The 15,735-nt window shown below is 63.8% G+C and overlaps 7 protein-coding genes across 13 annotated transcripts; 4 read left to right on the plus strand and 3 right to left on the minus strand.

Moving 5' to 3' along the window:
• Positions 1 to 1,082: 1,082 nt before the first annotated feature.
• LOC62_04G005474 (uncharacterized protein) lies at positions 1,083 to 4,307 on the plus strand (the record flags this gene model as incomplete). Of its 7 annotated transcripts, XM_062772010.1 has the most annotated exons (8): positions 1,083 to 1,506; positions 1,993 to 2,089; positions 2,275 to 2,433; positions 2,494 to 2,539; positions 2,578 to 2,707; positions 2,743 to 2,888; positions 3,142 to 3,853; positions 3,901 to 4,138. In XM_062772010.1, 7 exons carry the CDS (start codon positions 1,398 to 1,400, stop codon positions 3,472 to 3,474), a joined length of 1,020 nt encoding a protein of 339 aa, XP_062627994.1. The 7 variants fall into 7 exon arrangements, with proteins under 7 accessions (XP_062627994.1, XP_062627995.1, XP_062627996.1 ...); XM_062772011.1 differs by lacking the exons at positions 3,142 to 3,853; positions 3,901 to 4,138 and adding an exon at positions 2,936 to 3,104 and having other exon boundaries at positions 2,578 to 2,888; XM_062772012.1 differs by lacking the exons at positions 3,142 to 3,853; positions 3,901 to 4,138 and having other exon boundaries at positions 2,578 to 3,104.
• Positions 4,302 to 5,508, minus strand: LOC62_04G005475 (uncharacterized protein; the record flags this gene model as incomplete). Its single annotated transcript, XM_062772017.1, has 3 exons — positions 4,302 to 4,470; positions 4,504 to 5,399; positions 5,436 to 5,508. 3 exons carry the CDS (start codon positions 5,506 to 5,508, stop codon positions 4,324 to 4,326), a joined length of 1,116 nt encoding a protein of 371 aa, XP_062628001.1. The 3' UTR covers positions 4,302 to 4,323.
• A 344-nt stretch (positions 5,509 to 5,852) lies between these two features.
• On the plus strand, positions 5,853 to 8,320 carry BQ2027_MB2248C (Putative hydrolase). The gene is made up of 6 exons (XM_062772018.1): positions 5,853 to 6,683; positions 6,723 to 6,990; positions 7,029 to 7,330; positions 7,373 to 7,651; positions 7,699 to 7,862; positions 7,920 to 8,320. Exons 1-6 carry the CDS (start codon positions 5,919 to 5,921, stop codon positions 8,212 to 8,214), a joined length of 2,073 nt encoding a protein of 690 aa, XP_062628002.1. The 5' UTR covers positions 5,853 to 5,918; the 3' UTR covers positions 8,215 to 8,320.
• Positions 8,321 to 8,717: 397 nt separating this feature from the next.
• mpaB (Mycophenolic acid synthesis protein B) lies at positions 8,718 to 10,049 on the plus strand (the record flags this gene model as incomplete). Its single annotated transcript, XM_062772019.1, has 3 exons — positions 8,718 to 8,900; positions 9,014 to 9,363; positions 9,419 to 10,049. The coding sequence occupies 3 exons, from the start codon at positions 8,718 to 8,720 to the stop codon at positions 10,047 to 10,049; spliced, it is 1,164 nt and encodes a 387-aa protein (XP_062628003.1).
• A 361-nt stretch (positions 10,050 to 10,410) lies between these two features.
• qcr8 (Cytochrome b-c1 complex subunit 8) lies at positions 10,411 to 11,341 on the minus strand (the record flags this gene model as incomplete). The annotated part of the gene is made up of 5 exons (XM_062772020.1): positions 10,411 to 10,477; positions 10,613 to 10,757; positions 11,054 to 11,108; positions 11,233 to 11,243; positions 11,302 to 11,341. The coding sequence occupies 5 exons, from the start codon at positions 11,339 to 11,341 to the stop codon at positions 10,411 to 10,413; spliced, it is 318 nt and encodes a 105-aa protein (XP_062628004.1).
• A 174-nt stretch (positions 11,342 to 11,515) lies between these two features.
• LOC62_04G005479 (uncharacterized protein) lies at positions 11,516 to 12,249 on the plus strand (the record flags this gene model as incomplete). The annotated part of the gene is made up of 3 exons (XM_062772021.1): positions 11,516 to 11,678; positions 11,866 to 11,941; positions 12,094 to 12,249. The coding sequence occupies 3 exons, from the start codon at positions 11,516 to 11,518 to the stop codon at positions 12,176 to 12,178; spliced, it is 324 nt and encodes a 107-aa protein (XP_062628005.1). The 3' UTR covers positions 12,179 to 12,249.
• Positions 12,250 to 12,381: 132 nt separating this feature from the next.
• Positions 12,382 to 15,377, minus strand: TIF34 (Eukaryotic translation initiation factor 3 subunit I). The gene is made up of 11 exons (XM_062772022.1): positions 14,863 to 15,377; positions 14,726 to 14,809; positions 14,533 to 14,632; positions 14,333 to 14,411; positions 14,205 to 14,287; positions 14,132 to 14,157; positions 13,809 to 13,835; positions 13,739 to 13,757; positions 13,513 to 13,674; positions 13,338 to 13,458; positions 12,382 to 13,246 (listed from the first exon to the last, which is right to left on the minus strand). The coding sequence occupies exons 1-11, from the start codon at positions 15,304 to 15,306 to the stop codon at positions 12,544 to 12,546; spliced, it is 1,848 nt and encodes a 615-aa protein (XP_062628006.1). The 5' UTR covers positions 15,307 to 15,377; the 3' UTR covers positions 12,382 to 12,543.
• Between the last annotated feature and the right edge of the window lie 358 nt (positions 15,378 to 15,735).

Consider the following 15,735-nt stretch of genomic DNA (forward strand, 5'->3'; position numbering starts at 1 on the left):
AACGCCGCAGCATTTCATATTCTTGGTATTCTGGTAGAGCACCGCAACTTGGGGGCTTGCTATAGATATGTCTAATGCGCAGATGGGCGACAAGGCGGTGTGCAGTATGGCAGATCGTGGCACTGTTTGCGATCGACTTCGGCAGTGCCTCGTCGACCGAGAGTGACCTCCCCGACCGGATCAGCTCCCCAAGACCCGAAGCGCATGGCCCGAAGTCCTCGACCCAGCCTCCACAAGCAGCTAGTCCGACGCCGCGGTGTCGAAATTCCGTCCGCCCAGGCCGGACGCGAGGCGAGACGACGCCCGAAGCGGTCGCTGAGAGCACCAGCCAGATCGCGCGACCCAGATGAGATCGCCCACTGTCGCTGCCACCATGCCGGATCTCATTGTCCCATGGCCCACCGATCCACCGAGCCCACACCGGTGCAGACCCCGTGACGCGACAAGCGCCGTCAATAGCGTTGCTCGAAATCGCGCAGTGGGGAGGTTGGAACCAAACACAGATCTGGGGCTGGACGCGGGGTGCAGGCAGCGCACGACGGCGCCGCTGCGCTCAGCGACCGAGCCGAGCAGAAGCGCTGCTGCTTGCCTTGTCCGCGCCGCATTCCGACGACTGCACTAGCCGCGAGTGGGACGAGGCTTGGCATCGGAGTGGTGGTGCTTGACACGGCTCTCAGTGGCGACTGGCTCGGCCGCCGTCGTCGTAAGCTCTGCTTGGTGCATTTTGTTGTGTGACGGGCTGTAATTTGTCTTGGCGGGTTGGAGACGGGGCGGCGGCGAGGACGGCATCGTTGACGTAGGTCGCTGCAAGTTGGCCGAATGGTTGCCGTGGTGCTGCTGCCCTGGTGCCTTCCCTCGGCCGCTGCCAGCTGGTCTGTGCGTCAGGGGCAGCCCTACGGCGCATTCTCCAGTGACGTCGAGATAACTCGCTTTTCCCTGACACGACACTGGAGTCACGCCACTTTTGGTGCAGCTGCTGTGCGCCCCTCCATTGCGCCCCCTGCGCCCTCTGCTGTTTTGCCCGAAACACGCGCCAAAAGCAAAAGAAAGTTGGTCGGAGCCAAGAGCGCAGTCATCTGGCCGTCCTCGTCTTGCTGCCTTTCGCCACCGGCACAGCGAACGCACTGCTCTTGCTCCTCCTGCTCCTGCTCCTCTCGACTCACTCCACTTGTTCGGTGCACCGGCCTCACCCGAACAAGCACTACTTAACCAGGCGACGCCAGACGCCAGAGCACGTTCCACCCCATCGATCCATCCGAACCACACAACAACGCCCCAGCCAGGCCTCGACGACTTTTTTTGCGCCCAACCCCCTTCTTAAAGGACTACCAACGCGCCAACACCGCTCAACTAGTCTCCTCGTCTAACAAACCATCGCCACTCGAAACACATCCAACATGTCCCGTGTCAGCACCATCCACACGGCGCTCTTTGCCTTTTGTGCCTTCTGGTCCCTCCTGGTCTGGACAGTGACAGCAGGGTTCCTCAGCAAGATTAACGGCGCTCGTGAGTAAAGGGGGGAGAGAGGAGCCGGAGGAGGGGGTGCAACATATGGGGCGCGGAACGGGCGGAGGGGTGGGTGCCAGCATAGGGGAGGCGGAGCCGGGTGGAGGGGTGGGTGGTGGCATACTTCTTGATCGCTTCGCGATCATAGGGGTGGGTGGGCGGGCGATGTCTTGCTCGCGCCAGCAGGGTGGGTGGGTGGGTGGGCGACCTTCCTTCCTCGCGAGCAACGCTCGAGGGCGGGCGGGTGGGCCACCTTCCTCGGGGCGGGTGACTCAACCGCGAGCGGAGCGAGGGGGAGTGTGGATGAGGGCGGCCTTGACCTTCCTCGCCTTCCTCGCGCTGTGGCCTTTGGCGATCCAACACGCCGTCGGCTCCGACATCGCACCCACCGTCGACCGCCGCCGCCGCGGTCATGCCAGCGACCCCCGTTGTGTCCATGAGCAGTGTCTTCCTCCCTCAACCCCAACTTATGCTAACCTCCCCCAGTCAAGGGCTACCGCTACTTTGGCGATGACCCGTACACCAACTCGGTCAAGGCCATCCTCGCCTGGGGCCTCATCAGCATGGTCTACTTCATTGCCCAGTGAGTCGATGTTTCCTGCCACCGCTACGCGTCGTGGGGACCTGGTGCCAAGCCTCCTTCTCCTCCCCACGGCTTTGTTTGTCTAAAGGACACACACACACGCGCACACATTTTCCAGATCCAAACAAACAACGCACGCGCCACCGCCGCCACCGCCGCATGGACCTCTAGCTAACCCTGCACAGCCTTGTCGTGCTCCTCTTCGTCAGCTCGGAGAACATTTTCGTGTCTGTCATTTCCGATGTCAGCGCCCTCGGCTTCCTCTGGCTCTTCGGTATCGTCTCGGTCGGCATCCTCTCGCAGTGGGGCAGCCTCTTCTCCGACTACGGAGGCCCGACTGGCAGGTGAGTGACAACGGGTGACATGTTCATGTCGTGGCGGTGACACGTGCTCACGCGCTTCAGCCTTGGCTCTGCCGTCCTTGGTCTCGGCTGGATCTTGGTCCTGACTGTAAGTGTGACAGTGCCATCGTGCACTGACAATTCCAGCAAATGGGCCTCCTTGCCTGGGAGCTCATCTACACGGCCATCCACTACGGTGGTGCCTTCTCCTCGTGGCGCTCTAGCTTCCACGACCTCAACGACGGTGTCGGCGGCGCGCGCTTCGGCACCGGTGCCGGTGTCTCCAGCGAGCCCAAGGTCGTCACCGCTCAGGCCCCTCTCTCGGTCTAAGCGCTGCCGTGTCACGTCTATCTCTGTCATCAAAGTTTACGCTGTCACGGTTACCGGTCTTTGGTCTATTTCCGCGGCGCTTTGCAAGCGACGCTGGTTCTCTTCGAGTTCTGCCCGGGTGTCCGGATGTCAGTTATACACGTGCTGGCCCAGACACTGCTAACGGGATGTGTAGCGTGTGATAAATGAACGTATAATGTGGTGTTGGGGTGTGGCTGCCGGCGCGGAGCGTGGGCGTAGGCGAGAAGTCAGACCCGATGTACCGCGGGTGCCACGCATGTGGGAGATCGCGTATGCATCAAGTCGTGAGCGTGTGCACGCGCGGCGACGCGACGAATGCTGGGTGCTGACAGCAGCTTCGCGGCTGATTGACGACGCCAGCGGAGCACGGCCGCTTATCACCCCGCATCGGTCCTGAACCGGCGCGGGGTCGGCAATGCGCGATACGATAACAATGTCATGGCGGCCAGCGACCAGCGGGCATACCTCACACATAAGGAGGCGAGGGTGCCGCCGCCTGCGCATTTCGGGTGTCCGCTACAGCCGTCGGGCGACGCGAAACGCGCCAACCTCAGCATCACGAATCAGCCTGCGCTGGGTGGGTGGAAACAGGCTGAAAGTGAATGTGGACATGTGACCTTCCCGCCGCCGCCACCCAAACAGCTCGGCTACGTGCTGCCCGGCGAGTCGGTCGTCGTCGCCGCCGTCGCGTGAGCTAAGCCAATCCACACCTGTGCATTCAACACACTGCGGCATCCCCCTCACAACACGATGGCGTCCCTCAACCTCCGCTCGCTGGGCGTCGAGCTCGACTCCGTCCGCCGTGCACGCGCGCGCAGTGCAAGCGACGCCGCGGCGTCGCCTGACGGCCTGGCGCTCCCCGCCCCGCCGGCGATCGAGACGGACGAAGACGACGAAGAGGCGTCCACGTCCTCCGAGGTGCCCGAGTCGCCGCTCACGAGCCCCGAGACGCGCACACGGCCACTACCGGCGGCGAGCAGCAAGCGCGTCGCCGAGCCCGAGGGGGAGGCACAGCCGCTGCCGCTCTGCCTGCTCTGCTTCTCCCGCCCGCCCAGCGCAGTCCTACTACCATGTACGCCCTCTCCGCCGCCCGCTGCCAGCAAGCTGACCCTACCCCAGGCGCGCACCTCAACCTGTGCTACCTCTGCGCCCCGCTCCTCATGCACAAGAAGGCCAAGGCCGAGTGTTTCCGCGACGCTGCGTTGCCGGCGGGGCAGGCCGAGCCGCCAAACCCCAGAGCGGGGTACGCCGCTGCGCTGTCGCGCGCGGTCGGGAGCAGCCCGAAGGCCCGCAGGCTGAGTATGGGCGGGTATGTTGCCCCTCGCGAAGGCATGCGCGGGGGCGAGATGCGCGGGCGGGACCTGCTGTCTGCTGTCGACGGCCCGGCAGCAGCGGGCAGTGGCATCGCGGCCGCGACCGACGCCGACGGGCGCGTGCGGCTACGCCTCGAAGGGTGCGGCGCGGGCGCACAGTGCCTCGTGTGCCGCGCCGACGTGTCCGGCTGGCTGAGGGTATATACCGGGTGAATAATGCATGGTGTGGCTACGACGTGCGCTCGCGCTCGCAGAGCACCTCGGCGACGTCGTGCGCGATCGAGGCGAGGAAGCCGGCGTGGTCGTTCGCCGGGGTCCAGCCTGCTGACCGCGCGTTGGACCCGACCGCCCGGCTCACGGCCGTTTGATACGTCAGCTGTGTGTCAGCGAGTTCGTGGACGGCGCGTACCTCGAGCGCGTACTGCCTCCGCTCTTCAGGACTGAGCGCAGACGGAGTCGCCGTGCCGAGCTCGCGGACGGCGATCTCGCGCCCGATGGCGTCGGCTACCTCTCGCAGCGTGTAGTACCCGTTCTCAGCGATGAAGTGTCTTGGCCCTTCCGCGCCGGCGAGAGCACGCGCAAACACGAGCGCGTACAACGCTGCCAGGTCGTCAACGTGCACGTGGTTCCACGTCCACTGTGCGTCATTGTTGCCGAGCAGAGCTGGCGCGCGCCGGTCGAGCGCGATACGGATGAGGTTGGGCACCTGCCACGACAGGCGCGCGGCGTGCCCTGCCGCCGCGAACGGGTTGCTTGCTGGGCCGTACACGCACGACGGGAGAAGCGTGTAGCAGCGCACATATCCTGCTGCGTTCGCCTCGTCGATTAGCGCGTCGTGCGCGCGCCGCGGCGTGTCCGGGACGGCGGAGAGCGGGCTTTGGCCGGGAGGTAGCTCCGCCGCGTCAGTGTACACTGTCAGCTTGGACGGCGGGCCAAAGTCCACGTCCCACGCCTCGAGGTCACCGGGGCGGAGCACCCGGTCGAGCACGTCACACCCCGATGTGTGGAGGTAGACTAGTCTCTGGCGCGTGGCCTCGAACTTGTGCCGCGCGGAGGTGAGAATCGCGGAGGTGAGCGTCGGCATCTCGCTCCCGAGGCAGTTGACCACTGCGTCCGAGGCGACCACATGCTCGGACAGCGCGGCGTCGTCGAGCGCATAGACCGCTGTCGTGATGCTGCCGGCGTGGCCCTTGCTCGCTAGGCTCGCGATCGCGCTGAGGGCTGCGCAGTTGCGCCCATACAGCGTGAAGCTTGCGTCCCAATGCGAGGCGAGGAGGGCGTGCAGGACCGCCGAGCCGATGAAGCCTGTGAGCGTCAGTCTGCGCGTCACACCTCACGCACCCGTCGCGCCGAGGAAGAGGATGCGCTGGGCTGGCGCAGCGCTGGCTTCCGCGCGAGCTGTCGTCTGGCTCATGGTCGATGACTCAAGTGTTGAAGGCCGCAACCAAACATGGCCAAGGACGAGGCGGCCAAGGTCTTGGATGACGTCAAGAGTTCGGCCGAGCACTTTGGCAGCAACATTTCCCGCCGACGCGCGTCGAGCAAACACGAGTATGCAAGTATGCATACCGCCAGCGGTTCGGTGCGCGGGACGCGACACACACGAGACGCATGCACCTCGGTGCGCGTCCCCGAGGCCGCGTCGGCGCGTCGACGCGCTTCGGGCCTTGGTTGTCGCTGGATCGCTGGTCGCCGCTCCTACCACTTTCGGCCCGGTCCGATGCACCACATGCGACCACGGAGCCGAGTTGCGCGCAAGTCGACTGGAGCTTCATCATCGCGCTTCGTCAGTGTTGGTGGTCACTTATATCTCTGGGCAACACCATGGGCACACTGCAGAACATGCCCACGCTTACGCCCACGCCCAGCATGGCCGAGAAGAGCGGGACACGCACTCCTCCGGAGTCGACGCCGGAGCGCAAGCCCGCGCCTCCGCCGACCCGCGCCCAACGCGCCCTGCTCACGCTGTTCAAGCTCTGCACGTTGCTCATCTGCGCCGTGGCCATCCGCTCGGCCTACAACCCCGAGCCGCTGCTCCGCCTGCCCGACTTCTTCGGCAAACACAAACACAAGCACAAGCATCCGCACCGATGGGACGCGGGCAAGCCCGTCTTCCGCACGCCGGACGCAACGCTCGGCTGGCACAAGTGTCCCGACAACCCCGCCAACCAGACCTTTTACTGCGCGTTCTTCGACGCCCCGCTCAACTGGAACGAGGTGGAGGAGAACCCCGACGAGAAGGACTGGCGCAAGTGGAAGGGCGGGGACAAGGTCGTCGACACGGCGCGCATCTTCCTGCGCATGTACCCCGCCACGAGCCCAGACCGGCTCGGCTCGATGCTGTTCAACCCCGGCGGGCCTGGCGGATCGGGCAACGCGTTCCTCTACCGCCTCGCCGAGGAGTTCAGCAACATCACCGAGGGGCGGTACGACCTCATTGGGTTCGACCCGCGCGGCGTCAACATGACGAGCCCGCGCATGAAGACGCACGACAACGCGTACGCGCAGGCCCTGTTCAAGGTCGCCAACCAGCCGCCCGTGCAGGAGGGCGACCCGACCAACCCCGTCAACACGAGCATCCCGGAGCAGGTGGGTGGTGCAGAGGGAACCGCCAGCTGACGACGCCAGTTCGACCGCGAGTACGCCCGCCTGGCCAAGATCCAGCAGCTGGGCGAGACGCAGTTCACGCTCGTGCGCAACTTTACCACTGAGAAGGAGCGCAAGTCGGTCTCGACGCCGTTCATGGTGCGCGACCTCGCGGCGATTGTCGACGCGCTCGGCGACAAGGACCGTCTGCTCAACTACTGGGGCTTTAGCTACGGCACGATTCTCGGCGCGCACTTTGCGGCCATCAAGCCTGAGCGCGTGGGCCGGCTGGTGCTCGACGGCGTGTCGCGTGAGTAGCAGCTGAAGTGGCGGCAGTGCTGACCCCAGACTCGGGCGACTACACCGGCTCGCTTGAGGCCTGGGGCCAGTCGTCCATGACGGACACGTTTAAGACGTATGAGCAGTTCTTCCTCGAGTGTGTCAAGGCTGGCACGGCGCGATGTGCGCTCGCCGAGCGCGTGCCCGCCAAGCTGGACGACGAGACGGACGAAGCATACATCCCACGCGCGGCCTTCTCGCTCATGATCCAGACGGGCGAGTTCTTGAATGCGTTGTGGAAGAAGCCCCTCGTGGTCAAGGAGAGCAAGTACGGCCCCGGGATCGTGACTGCCGAGCAGGTCTCGCTTGCGGTGAGTAGTTGAGTTTAGAGCTCGCTTGCTGACCCCGGCCAGCTCGGACAAATGCTCTACCAGCCGGTGCGGTGGCAGGGTGTAGCTATCGCGTTGCACGAGGCCATGAACGGCAACGCGACCCTCGCGCGCGACTACCTCCCGCAGCCGTGGCACGAGGCGCTCGTCGCCGACCCCGAAAAGGCGCGCCGCCTCGACACGGACAACGTGTTTGGTGAGCCCGTCGCAGAGACAGACTCGGCCATCTTCTCCATCCTGTGCAGCGACCAGCCAGCGATCAACGAGGACGCGCTCGGCGACCTCGTCCACCTCAGCGGTGATGTAAGCGCCCGGCGTTTGTTTGTGGCAGCACCGCTGACGCCACCCAGCTCCTTCTCAAGAGCCCCCTCGCACCCCTGTGGATGCTCATCATGACGCCGTGCACAAAGTGGGCTGACCGCCCGTACGAGCGCTACCCCGGCCCGTGGACGCGCAAAGAGGGCCTGAGGAAGCCCAAGAACCCGATCCTGTGGATCGGGAACACGTATGATCCGTGGGTATAGATTCCGGCGCGGCGGGCGCGATAGCGCTGACTGACTTTAAAACACAGCGTCACGCCACTTGCGTCGGCGCAGCGCATGGTCGAGGGCTTTGGGCCCGACTCGTCCCGCCTGCTCGTGCACGACGGCAGGGGCCACTGCACGTCTGCCGAGCCGTCGCTGTGCACGGGCAAGGCGCTGTCCGACTTCTTCGTGCGCGGTATCCTCCCAGCCGAAGGCACCGTGTGTAAGGCGGAAGAGGGTTTCATCTTCCCAGACAAGAATGCCACGCTGGCCGTTGCCGGCGCCGACGCCCAGCTGTATGACGTCTTGCGTCGCATCGCAGAGCGCCAGGCCGAGCACTAGGCTCGTAATCGTACTCCGCTGGAGCTGCAGCGACCGGGCGCCGTGCATCCCGCCGAGGCAGTGAGAAGCAGCAGCAGTTTATAGAATGATGCAGCGTCACCGACCGACCGAGCAGGAATGTGGAAAGAGATTGGGTGCCTGCCACTAGCCGAGGCGCGGGGCGGGGCAGGCGCTCGCGTATCGCGGTGTTGCTAAGGTGGGCGCGCTGGGCGTTGTCTGGGCGTAAGGTAAGCAGCAGAAGTCAGCAAGTGCGCCTTGTATTGTCTCGACGCTTACATGCCCATCGGGCACGGCAAGACAACAGCAGCGGGGCACAGTGAAAGCACCAAAGTGGCGATTTAGCCGCGCGAGGGGCACAGATCAGCTGATCGCTTCTCGCGATCCTTCGGCGCCCGGCAACGACGACGACGCTAACAGATTGTGCCAAGCACAGATCGATACATAAACGCAGGCTTCTCCGCCTTGACTTGGTCAACCATTGTGCTCTGCCTCGTTCCCCCGCGATGCACTACTACGCCGTCGCCGCCGCCATTGCCGCCCTGCTGGCCGTCCGAGTCTACTCGGTCCGCAGGGTGCGCTTCGACCGATACAAGGCCCTGCACGAGCGCTACAAGCACCTCGTGGCCGACCCGAGCAAGATGACGTACCAGGAGTCGGAGGACATTCAGAAGGTCATGCAGAGTTATGTGAGTTGGCGAGCAGCGCGCCCAAGGTGCGCTGCGCGCGGTTAGTGGTCGCGACGACTCGAGTTCTGCGTGGCGCCTCACCATCAGTCCCCGGCCTGCTAACCCCCACCCAGGACATGCCGTGGATCGCGGTCCTCTCCCTCTCCTTCGCCCTCTTCAAGACGTACGCGATCCCGACCATCTCGCTGGTCCTCAACAAGTCGGGCCAGCTGTCGGACCCGAGCGTCGCCGCGCGGCGCGCAGAAGACACGGCGGTGTTCATCGGCGAGTTCCTGTATGGCGGGTTGGACAGCGAGCGCGGGAGCGTCGCGCTCGCGCGGCTCAACTGGCTGCATGGGCGCTATGGCGCCTTGATCACGCGCGACGACCTGCTGTACACCCTCTCCTTGTTCGTGTTCGAGCCGGCCACCTGGGCGAAGAAGTATGAGTGGCGGGAGATGAGCCAGCTCGAGCAGGAGTCGAGGTGAGTGGCCGGGTGGGGAAGGAGCTCGGTGCTCGGCGCTGACGCGCCTGGCTAGGTACATCTTCTGGCGCGAGATCGGGGCGCGGATGGGCATCGCCGACATCCCCGCCACACGCGCGGGGCTGTGGGACTGGTCGGTCGCATACGCCGCCAAGGCCGAGAAGTTTGCGCCGCAGAACAAGGCGGTCGGCGACGCGACGTTCCACGTGCTCCTCAAGCCCATGCCAGCGCTCCTCAAGCCGCTCGGCAAGGTGGCCGGCACCGTCTTCCTGCCGGACCGCACGCGCGAGGCGTTCGGGTACGCCAAGGCGCCGCTGATCCTCCGTATTCTTGTCCCCGCGCTGCTCTCCCTCAAAGGCTTGGTCTGCGGCTACCTCCTCATGCCGCGCACCCGGCCGCCGCCGTACGTCGAGGCCGTGGTCGTCCACGACGAGAACGACCCCAAGGGCGAGCGCCTGGTGCGCTTCGGCTTCCTCTTCGAGCCGTGGTACTGCGAGCCTGGGAGCACGAGCATCGGCGCGCTCGGCTTCGGTCAGCCAGGCGGAAAGCAGTGGCACGACGCCGGGTTCAAGCCCGAGACGCTGGGCCCCGAGAGACTGATGGACCAGGGCGTCGAGCTCGCGATTAAGAACGGAGCGGCGATGCGCACGGCCGGTTTGGCGTGTCCTTTCTTCCGGCCGCAGTGAGGTGGAGGGGAGGAGTCGGCGCGGCGACGGCGGACCGACCGCCACACCGCGAGACACAAGACGAACGACGACGAACGATAAGATTGAAAGAAGTATTGTACAAATCAACAAGATGGCAATATGTATGATTTGCGGGAGGCGAGCGATCAAGAGAGCAAGAGCATGGCGTGGCGTGAGAAGTATCGCATGCGAGCATGCAAGCGAGCGACAACGCCAGGCGCCACGGCACACTGGAAGAGGGGGGCCGAGCAACCTCACCTGCAACCGAGACTGCAGCCGGCCACAACCCGACCGCCACACCACCCGCTCACACCTCCACACACACTATCCCTTCATAGATGCATGTTAGTCTAGCTATCGTTTAGTGGCCGGCGTGCTCAGCCTCGTGGATGGCGTGGTGGCCCTCCTTGGAGTTGTAGTAGGCGTACCTGGGTTTGGTGTGAGTGGTGTCGCAGAGGGGTGGTAGGGAGGAGAGACAGCAGTTGCACAACAACCACTGCTGTCTCCGCCCAGCCAACGCGCGCGCCGCTTCGCGGTACTCGCGCTCGCGCTCGCAGACTCACTTGTTGTAGCCCCAGATGTACACAGCGTAGCCGGTCGCGAAGGGGACAATGAAGTAGGGGACCTGCTGGGCGATGCGGCGGAAGCCCCAGAAGATGTAGCCGTTGAGGGCGCCCTTCATGGGCTTCTGGGCGAAGGGCGAGACGGCTGTGGGCGGGGCGAGCGCGCAAGAGATAGGCGGAGACGAGGAGGAACAAGGGTCGAGAGGGGGAGGAGGTCGAGTGGGAGGGTCACATTGTCGCGTATTGTTGTCGGATGGGCCGGGTCACACCGAGCAACAGCAGTGAGGAGTCCAGGCGAACGTGAACGCAAGCACGGCGACGAGCAGGACGATGAAGCGAGGCGAGGCGAAGCACGGCGGGATCGGTGAGAGAAGAGCCGGAAGAGCAAGTCGCACACATCAGTCGCGTCCCAACCACACCACACCGCAACACGGCACTCACAGTAGGTGTAGATGCCCTTCTGCTTGGGGCCCTTCATGTCACCCCACCAGCCCGACTAGCATCGTCAGCACGCGTCCTGCGTTCGTTCCCTCCATCTCCATCTCCATCGCGCCGCCATCGTTGTCGTCGTCGTGTGTCGATCACTCTGCTCCGACCGAACCGCGAATCGCCCTACTCACCCAGGTCTTGCCTGTTTTTCGTCAGCTCCGCGCCGCCCGTTCCCTCCCCTCCCCCCGTCCCGCACTCACCGGTGGGCATGCCGCTCCTGACGATAGTTGTGGGACGCATTTTGTGAGTGGTGTAGAGTGTAGTGGATGTCGTCTACGTCGTTGTCACTACAGCATTAAGCCGGGTCCAATCGGGAACTCTGTGAATCCAAGCCGCCTCGCCCCGGCGTTTTTGCAAATCTCCGGGGGGCAGCCTGGCGGAGGGAGGCACTGCAGTCACGATCTACAGTGGTGCATGATACACTTCGAAGCAAGCATCGACGACGAGCTCGACAACAACAACACTAGCACCTCCAACACAACCATGGCCGAAGTCCCCACAGTCCTCGGATTCGCGGCCTTTGGCTTCGCTGCCCGCTGCTTCCAGCTCGGTATCCAGAAGCGCCCCATCTTTGCCGGTTAGTCGAATGCACGAGTGGACGTTGGGTCGTGGCTCGAGATGGCACACCGAGCTCGGCGGCATGCTCGACGCGCCAACTGCAGACAGCCCATGCAGCGAGCACGGCTTGTGTCTGTCTTACCTGCATCTCGACCCGACCCGACGCCCAACCCCCTCTCTCTGGACTGCGCGTGCTGACTCCACAGGCCCCCAGGCGCACGTTGCCATCTCGACCATCTTCGGAGGACTGGGATACTACGTCTACCACCTCGAGCAGAGGCAGTGAGTGACTAGCGCGAGCGGGCGTCAGCCCGTGCGCGTGGTGTGGCTGCCTGCTCTCCTCCGAGAGGGCTGCGTTCGTGCCGGCAGAACGGAGCAGACAGCTGCGGCCACGCCACGCGCCGCACCCGGAGCAAGCACACTGACACCCCCAGAAACGTCCTCCTCGCCGAGAAGAAGAAGGAGCTCAAGGAGAAGCGGGAACGCGAGAGCGCCACCCACGCCGCTGCTGCTGCATGAGCGAGCGCGCAAGAGTGTAGACAAGCAACGGAGACGGGCTAGGCCCATGGCATGCAGCATATTCTCGGCAGCTGGGGTGGCTTGGGCGACGGGGCGTCGAAGGAGGCATTGGCGCTGCGGGGCGGGACAGGCTCTCTCTACGGGTCGGGGAAGAGTGGTAGGGATGGCGCGTGGTGAGCAGCGATAGCAGAGAACCGAAAGGAGGGAGCCGACCTGGAGGAGATGTGCCGGACTTGATACAGACTCTAGTTCGTCAACCCCACGCCGCTCCACCACGCCGGCCGTTCGCTACAACGCAGCTCACGTCCTCACGGCTCGCCTTTTCATCGATGTATGCATGACACAGCTACACTCCCACTCTACACCTAAACCTCAACCTCGGGCTCGAGGTCACCGAACGGCCTGCTCCGGAAGTACGACTCGTCAAACCAGTGGACGCGGACAAAGCCGTCCTCGGCTCCCGACGCATATGCCCTGCCCTGGGGGTGGACCGCGAGCGTGTTGATGGGACCGAAGTGTCCCTTGACACGGCCGACCTCCTCCTCGAACAGCTTGTGCCAGAACCGTGACTCGAACTTGCCGGCGCGGCTCGACGTGGTCGTGACGTTCATGGCGTCCTGGCCACCGCCGAGGATGACGTAGGGGCGGAGAGGGGCGATGCAGGCAGAGTTGAGCGGCGTCTCGGTAGGGTACACCTTCATCTCCTGGAGCGTGTCCGAGTCAAAGATGCGCGCAGTCTTGTCCTTGGACGACGTGATAAAGTACGTGCCGTCGGGCGAGAGCTGGATGTCGGTGATGGTCGAGGTGTGCGCGTCGTCGACGTAGTTGACCTCCTCGCCCGTCTTGGCGTCGTACTTGGCGACCTTGCCGTTGTCGTGGCCAGTGAGGATGAACTCGGACAGGGGAGCCCAGAGCGCGACAGTCGCCTTGGAGCCGGTGAGGATAATCTCCTTGAGGGGAGTCGACGACGACGCAGCAGGGTCCTCGCGGTTGATCTTGAACGTCCGGATGACGGATGGCTGGCCCGTTCGCTGCTCGGTGATGCACAGTGCCAGCTCGTCGTCCTCGCTGCGTTGGGTCAGTTGCTGTTGACGCGCTCTGCGCCGCGCCGCACGGCCTCCAGCCACGCCGCGCCGCTCCTCGCCTCGCCTCGGCTCACCTCCAGTCCACACGCGTCACAGCCGTCAAAAACTCCCACGTCTTGAGGCACTTGCCCGTCGACACGTCCCACAGCTTCATCGTGTTGTCCGCCGCGCCCGTCAAGAGGTATTTTGTCTGCGCTAGACTCGGGTCAGTGCCGGCGCCGCGCCACCCAACTGCACTGCAAAACTCACAGTCACAGGCGACGGTCCACACCGAACCGTTGTGGCCGTTGAATGTGCCCAGACGCTCGCCGTTGGACGTGAACCACGCATTCACAATCTTGTCCTTGGACGCCGAGAAGAGCAGGTCGCCCTCGGCGTTGAAGACGATCTGGGTGAGCGAACGCTCGTGTCCTGTAAATGTTAGAACGGGCCCCCCAGGCGCGCGTTTCGCGCGCTTTCTTCGCGCGACACCAACCTTGCAGGATGATAGGCTTCTGCGGAGCGTGTCAGCGCTGTCTCGGCGTCGCTGTCGGCCTCGTACGCACCATGATGTCGGCCTTTTTGGGTGTAGTCTAAGTCTATTCAACGTCGTTGACAATAGACCTCGAAATCTGGACAGAGCCAGCAAAGACTGAGTGCGTGGCGGAAAAACGGCGTTTTCGGGGTCTGTGGCGCAGTTTTCTAATCAACCAGTCCTAATGGTCACGTGGCCGTAATCCTAATCAATCGGATTACAACTCGTTGCTCTCTCCCACATCAACCGAATGGGTATCGCATGCACAACAATGAAATACGAGAATGCAAGTCCAAGTAACCTGAGCCCCTCCCCTCCATGCATCTAGAACCGCTGCTTCATCCGCGCGCCGACAGTCTTCAAGTGGGCATAGACCTTGCCTGGGGGAGTTAGTGGCTATCAGGGAGCGGTTTCAGTAGCCACTCACCAGGAGGAGAACCGAGAATGAGCGAGACGACGGCGTCACGCGCAATCTTGATGTTCTGGACCGAACCAAGGATGTGAATTTGGCTGCGGGGTTAGTGCTGCGGTTCACCAGCGCATGACAGCACTTACGTCTCGGCGAGGACGATACGTGTCCGGCTTGCGTTCTCGATCGAGAACTTGACCTTGCCGCCTTCACCGGCGATACGGCCTGGGTAGTGTCAGAATATGTGGTACACACTGCGTTGAGGACGATTGAGAGAGGTGCGAAGCTGACACAGGAGCGAGGCCGACAGCTCCGCCCAGCCCAGCGCCCACCCTTGTTGACTCACCAATAGCACGCGACAGGTGGTCACCGTGGAGCGTCTTGACATCCTTGACCTCGAACGAGTCGATGTACAGGTCGTCGAGACGGAGGAGGGCAAGTGCGTCCTGCGACGTCAGCGGGTGTCAAGGGAGACAAGAGGGGATCGTCAATGGCTATGAGCACGGAGCAACAGCCACTCCGACCCCCACCCCACTCACGTTAACCTCAAAGCCGAGCGCAAACGCCTTGACAAAGTCGGCACCCTTCTGCACGGCACCCGAGTCGACGGTGTGTCCCGAGCTCTGCGCTCATCAGCTCGGCTCCCGGTGGGTATCCACAATCCTCCTCCACCCACCTTGATCTCGACGGCGCGGCGCTTGACGTTCATGCGGACCTGGAGGCCGAGCATCTCGACCAGAGGGGTGTAGATGTTGATCCACTCGCGCTTGAGCGGCGTCATGCGGTGCGGGGGGATGGGCACGCGGCGGAACTCGCCCTTGAGGGTGGTGGATGTCTCGGCGGCGGACAGGGGGGCGAAGCCAGACGACGAGGCGGCTGTGCCGTCGACCTCCATTGCTGCTGCCGATGCCGCTGCGGGAGTAGACGAGGGGCCAGCCTGCTGGTTGATGAGGACCTGGTCGTCGTCCGAGAAGCCCTCGCCGTCGACGTCCATCTCGGCCTCGACGGGGGCAGGGGCCGCAACGCCCGCCTTCTTGGTCTTGGGCTTGACGACTGAGATCTCGCGAGGCGCCTCGAGCTGCGCCTGGAGCGCCTTTTGACGATGTGACTTGTGAGCCATGGTGTGTAGGTGTGTACGAGTAGAGTAACAGTCGAGAGGTGTAATCTAGCACACTGTGATGATGGGCCTCGTTGATGCGTGCGTTCAACAATCTTGCTCGCAGTGGAGAACTTTTGACGGGGGGCCACGTGGGAAACCCTGAAGGTGCGCTTGGTGGCAAAAATTGACTTTTGATTCCGTCGGGGAAGAGAGCTGGTGGAGGTCGTCCAAGAGGGGCTTGGTGGGTGGGGACAAGGTCGGACGAGATGCAGACGGTGCAACTGTTTGTTGGTCCTCAACGAGCAACAAAGATGCATACTGCAGCTTGGTATATGGGAGGACATGGAGGATGCTGACATACCCAGGCCGGCGATCCATCAACCTAAGCCGCGACCCTTGGCAGATTCCTGCCACTGAGGGCCGTGCGCTGATGACCAGTCCCCCCGCGAC

Source organism: Vanrija pseudolonga, chromosome 4, assembly GCF_020906515.1.
Source record: "Vanrija pseudolonga chromosome 4, complete sequence".
NCBI classification, from domain to species: domain Eukaryota; kingdom Fungi; phylum Basidiomycota; class Tremellomycetes; order Trichosporonales; family Trichosporonaceae; genus Vanrija; species Vanrija pseudolonga.